This window comes from Schistocerca piceifrons, chromosome 7, assembly GCF_021461385.2.
Source record: "Schistocerca piceifrons isolate TAMUIC-IGC-003096 chromosome 7, iqSchPice1.1, whole genome shotgun sequence".
Taxonomy (NCBI): Eukaryota; Metazoa; Arthropoda; class Insecta; order Orthoptera; family Acrididae; genus Schistocerca; species Schistocerca piceifrons.
The window spans coordinates 283,302,752-283,308,751 of NC_060144.1; the positions used below are offsets into that span (position 1 = coordinate 283,302,752).

Genomic DNA, 6,000 nt, shown 5'->3' on the forward strand with positions numbered 1-6,000 from the left:
TGATTAACTTTTGCATCCATATGCAGTTTCCTCCCCTTAATGATGGATATTTTAATTCATTTTGCCATTCATGCTCTACTTTTGTCAGACTTAGTCCATACTGTTACAAAGGGAAGCATTCATTGAAAATACTCATGACTTTTGTTAAAAAAGTTATTATATCTGTCATTTGTTGAAGTATGTTTGCTGGCTCACCACATGGTTAGGCTTTGGTTTGTAATAAATACTTCCACATTTTCTTGACTGAAGTTCCTACATATTTTTGTTGTGTAGCCGGTATTTAATTTTGCTAGTGATAACCTACAGACAGTGCTGCATGGTTTGATACACCAAAATCTGGAATAAAATTTTCTTTTACAGTGTAATTATAGCTCCTTACAATATTATCAATACATGTTGAAACAGTTTGTGTCACTCTTGTGCACTGGTCAAAATTTAGATTTAGTCCATTTGTGGCTGTCTAACTCTTTAAATGTGGAGCACATTTGTCATCAGTTCTTACAGCTATGTTAAGTTAACATATATAACAGTTTTTAATGTATGTAATAATGTTTCATTTATCTAGGAATACAGTGCCTATACAGTACCCAAGGGTGTGACATATCCTGATGATTAACTTTTGAATGTAAAGACAGAGATTTAGGAACCAGGTTTTAAATTATAAGACATTTTTGGGGGCAGATGTGGACTCTGGCCACAATCTATTGGTTATGAACTGTAGATTAAAACTGAAGAAACTGCAAAAAGGTGGGAATTTAAGGAGATGGGACCTGGATAAACTGACTAAACCAGAGGTTGTACAGAGTTTCAGGGAGAGCATAAGGGAACAATTGACAAGAATGGGGAAAGGAAATACAGTAGTAGAAGACTGGGTAGCTCTGAGGGATGAAGTAGTGAAGGCAGCACAGGATCAAGTAGGTAAAAAGACAAGGGCTAGTAGAAATCCTTGGGTAACAGAAGAAATATTGTATTTAATTGTTGAAAGGAGAAAATATAAAATGCAGTAAATGAAGCAGGCAAAAAGGAACTTAAGCGTCTCAAAAATGAGATCGACAGGAAGTGCAAAATGGCTAAGCAGGGATGGCTAGAGGACAAATGTAAGGATGTAGAGGCTTATCTCATGAGGAGTAAGATGGATACTGCCTACAGGAAAATTAAACAGACCTTTGGAGAAAAGAGAACCACTTGTATGAAGATCAAGAGCTCAGATGTAAACCCAGTTCTAAGCAAAGAAGGGAAAGCAGAGTATATAGAGGGTCTAGACAAGGACTATGTACTTGAGGACAATATTATGGAAATGGAAGAGGATGTAGATGAGGATGAAATGGGAGATACGATACTGCATGAAGAGTTTGACAGAGCACTGAAAGACCTGAGTCGAAACAAGGCCCCGAGAGTAGACAACATTCCATTAGAACTACTGACAGGCTTCAGAGAGCCAGTCCTGACAAAACTCTACCATCTGGTGAGCAAGATGTGCGAGACACGCGAAAAACCCTCAGATTTCAAGAAGAATATAATAATTCCAATCCCAAAGAAAGCAGGTGTTGACAGATGCGAAAATTCCTGAACTATCAGTTTAATACACGCACAGCTGCAAAATACTAACGCGAATTCTTTAAAAACGAATGTAAAAACTGGTAGAAGCCGACCTCGGGGAAGATCAGTTTGGATTCCATAGAAATGTTGGAACACGTGAGGCAATACTGTACCTTACAACTTATCTTAGAAGAAAGATTAAAGAAAGGCAAACCTACGTTTCTAGCATTTGTAGACTTAGAGAAAGCTTTTGACAATGCTGACTGGAATACTTTCTTTCAAATTCTAAAGGTGGCAGGGGTAAAATACAGATAACGAAAGGCTATTTACAATTTGTACAGAAACCAAATGGCAGTTATAAGAGTCGAGGGGCATGAAAGGGAAGCAGTGGTTGAGAAGGGAGTGAGACAAGGTTGTAGGCTCTCCCAATGTTATTCAATCTGTATATTGAGCAAGCAGTAAAGGAAACAAAAGAAACATTTGGAGTAGGAATTAAAATCCATGGAGAAGAAATAAAAACATTGAGGTTCGCCGATGACATTGTAATTCTGTCAGAGACAGCAAAGGACTCGGAAGAGCAGTTGAACGGAATGGACAGTGTCTTGAAAGGAGGATATAAGATGAACATGAACAAAAGCAAAACGAGGATAATGGAAGGTAGTTGAATTAAGTCAGGTGATGCTGAGGGAATTAGATTAGGAAATGAGATGCTTAAAGTAGTAAATGAATTTTGCTATTTGGGGGGCAAAATAACTGATGATGGTCAAAGTAGAGAGGATATAAAATGTAGGCTGGCAATGGCAAAAAAAGCGTTTCTGAAGAAGAGAAATTTGTTAACATCAAGTATAGATTTAAGTGTCAGGAAGTCGTTTCTGAAAGTATTTGTATGGAGTGTAGCCATGTATGGAAGTGAAACATGGACGATAAATAGTTTGGACCAGAAGAGAATAGAAGCTTTTGAAATGTGGTGTTACAGCAGAATGCTGAAGATTAGATGGGTAGATCACATAACTAATGAGGAGGTATTGAATAGAATTAGGGAGAAGAAGAGTTTGTGGCACAACTTGACTAGAAGAAGGGATCGGTTGGTAGGACATGTTCTGAGACATCGCGGGATCACAAATTTAGCATTGTAGGGCAATGCGGAGGGTAAAAATTGTAGAGGGAGACCAAGAGATGAATACACTAAGCAGATTCAGAAAGATGTAGGCTCCAGTAAGTACTGGGAGATGAAGAAGCTTGCACAGGATAGAGTAGCATGGAGAGCTGCATCAAACCAGTCTCAGGACTGAAGACCACAACTTTCAAATATAAGTTATTCTGCTTTCAGAGTCTACTGAGGATGTAACTGGTATGCAAGAGGCTCTATAACCACTAGCTCTACGGTGGTAGCCATTTTGTAGTCTGTAAACTTATTGAAGAGACTGATATTTTCAGTTTCGGACATATGTTGATTTAGACATATTACCTTTAGGATCTACTAACTTTAAAAAGATGTTAAACCCTAATCTTCTTTCCTTTTCCCACCCATTACATCATGCTACATCTTTTAGTCTGGACACTATATATATATATATATATATATATATATATATATATATATATATATACTAACTAATAACAAAGATTGTTCTGGTGTGGTCCTACCCACCCAGTAAAAGATTTTAATTTCTTGCTTTACGTAAAACAGTGTTTGCTGTAATAAATGCAATGCATATAGAGCTTACTGCAATATTTTATCAATTGTTGGGCGCCTACCAGGCCTATGGTGTGGGTGTAATTTTCATTCATCGCACTGTTTTATTTCTGTCTTATGTAACAATGATTCAACTGTTATTGTTATGTTTCTGGCGTTTAATTTTTTGAGTGCGCCGTTACTAAAAATTGTGTGTTCCGCTTGCATTGGCTGTACACATTTGTCAAATGTCTCGAAAGAACTGAAGGTATTGTGTAAGTCCAGACAGAAGTTACCGAATTTGAGGCCCCTCCTTGTAACTTTTTATTGATTTATAACGCTTGACTCATCGTCTGTGCCTTATCCTTCACTATTTGACCCATAGTTGAAGTGTGACTTTCCTTCTTCCATCTTACAAGGCTGCGTAAATACATTTATAACTTACCATCTCGCAAATCTATCATTTCTTAAACAATATTTCGTCGACGAACAATATTCATTACAGTAACACCATCCGGCAAGATGCCCCACCTGCTTTCCTCGAACACAATGTTGAGTGTCTTGATACCACCATTGCCCCATTTCGCCTTAAGAAACAAGTATAGCGTGCCTCCCAGCATGGTGAAAACTTCACATCAATTTGGTGGGTGCGTGTTAATTGCCTATTTATTGAAGTAGCGCCTCATCTGGCCTCACGAGGTTGAGTAGACTCTGTTTCAGGGCTTTTCACCTCAGTAAAACTCGGAATCGAACTCCGGACCTCTGCTTCAGTTGTAAGCAACTATATGCAATTAGTAATTTTATTATCATATTGATCATACATTGCACGCAGGGAAGCATATGATGATGTAGGCCAAGTCAACTCTTCCATGCCCACGGAAACGGCCGTGAGAAAACGATTAGCTCATCTTTTTTTTTTTATCCTTGATGCTCATCTGTTGGTTTTTATCCGAGATCACTCTTTTCATCTGTTGAAACTTGTTCTATAGTATAGTGTAGGCTGGTATAGTATGTACATTAACACGCTTGCCAAGGGATGCACTGTGTATAATAAATAACGTTACGGTAGCTTCATTCGTCATTCAATATACAATTATACATAAAGAAGCAAGCTGTGGACACCAATGGTTTCAGTTGTGAACTTGAGCTACTACGCATCTCAGTTCCGGTACGAGTGAAATAGGAAGGCATAGTAACAGTGACAGTATGACAGTACTGTCAAGAGTGCAGTAACATGCTGTACTTCTGCCTGTGTTAAAAAATAACTTGCGTGATACGTACTACATCCCGCATCCTGCTGTTATTATTATTATTATTATTATTATTATTATTGTTACTCATTACAGAAACAAATACGGTACCCGTACCTGACATGGTAACAGGTTCGCCTTGCGCAGACGATACACTACTTCATAACAGTTTCGTCTTGCACAGAAGACACACTCCTCTTAACGCCAAGGCCGACGCGAACTAAACAGCTGCTCGATTCAGACAACAGCTAGCACGTGACAGTCGTAAGCCAGCGGCGAGAGAAGTATATTGGCGCCAAAAGATAAATTAGTGGCCAGAATTCACAAGCTTTCGTAGTTTTCTGTGACACGGAAGATGAATCCCTGCAGAGCGAAATATCTAATATTTTTAATGGCTAGCACCAGAATTGCAGATACATGGTATGTTTGACTTGTAGAGTACCAAATTGCGTAACTTTTTGCGATTAGAACGTTATCAATGAATCTTTCCTTGATAAGGACGTACCTTTATGTATTACGGAGTCCTTACAGATACAGATTGTAGCAAGGGGCGATTCAAGGTCGGGTGGGGCGCGTAGCAGCAATGGATGAACTGCGAGGCCTCTATCCGGCAGTAACTAAATGTTTTTAAATGTTTTGTATTACTTCTGTACAATACGTGAACGTTGTTGTTGAAATCGGATCTGATGCAGCTCTGCATACTAGCCTATCCTATGCCAGTGTCTATATTTCTGCGTAACTACTGCAACCCACATCCGTTTGAACATGCTTACTGTATTCATCCTTTCGTCTCCCTAAACAATTTTTACCCCCTAACTTCCCTTTATTACCAAACTGACGATTCCTTGATGCCTCACAACGTGTCAAATCAACTAATCCCTTCTAGTAGTCCAATTGTAGCATAAATTTCTTTTGCCCCGAATTCGAATAAGTACCTTCTCATTAGTTACGGTACTCGATCTGCCTATATAATCCTCTGCGTTGTTTTCAGTAGCACCACGTTTCGAAAGCTTCTATTCTCTTCTTGTCTGAACTGCTTATCTTTCACATTTCACTTCTGTGCAGGGCTACATTCCAGACAAATACAGTGCTTTCAAAGAAGTATTTCTAACACTTAAATTTATGTTCGCCAATTACGAATTCCTCAGTTTGTAAGTCCTTTCCATGCTATCGCCAGTGCGTTTTATATCTTCTGTACTTCGGCCATCATCAGTCATTTTGATGCCAAAACAGCGAAACTCGTCAAATACTTTTGGTGTCTTATTTTCTAATCTAATTTTCTCAGCATCCCCTATTTAATTTGATAGAAACAGAACAATAAGATGATTATGAAGTTCTGCACATTTCGGATTTTTGGCTATGTAAATTCAGAAAGTTCTAACGAAATACAGGCACGCAATATCCTTAAATAAATCTAAATGCAATGTCCAGTTCGTTTAGATATTGTAGTTTACAGTAACATAATCGAGCAGGTTACCAAATTTAACAGGGTAGGATATTTGATATCCTATAGTTGCACACCAACTAATTTACTTA

At 38.3% G+C, this 6,000-nt stretch overlaps 1 protein-coding gene across 3 annotated transcripts in view; it reads right to left on the reverse strand.

The window, feature by feature from the left end:
* LOC124804853 (D-threo-3-hydroxyaspartate dehydratase-like) overlaps positions 1 to 4,702 on the reverse strand; it is a 125,268-nt gene extending 120,566 nt beyond the window's left edge. Inside the window, exons 1-2 of one of the 3 annotated variants that reach the window (XM_047265209.1) lie at positions 4,582 to 4,693; positions 196 to 336 (exon numbers count right to left, since the gene is read on the reverse strand). Coding sequence is in view for 2 of the 3 variants with exons in the window: in XM_047265206.1 (XP_047121162.1) it covers positions 3,746 to 3,788 (43 nt within the window). In the remaining variant the exon portion in view is untranslated. Of the gene's footprint in view, positions 1 to 195; positions 337 to 3,745; positions 3,965 to 4,581 lie in introns of those variants that run through there. The other 2 variants (XM_047265207.1, XM_047265206.1) reach the window with 2 other exon arrangements.
* Between the last annotated feature and the right edge of the window lie 1,298 nt (positions 4,703 to 6,000).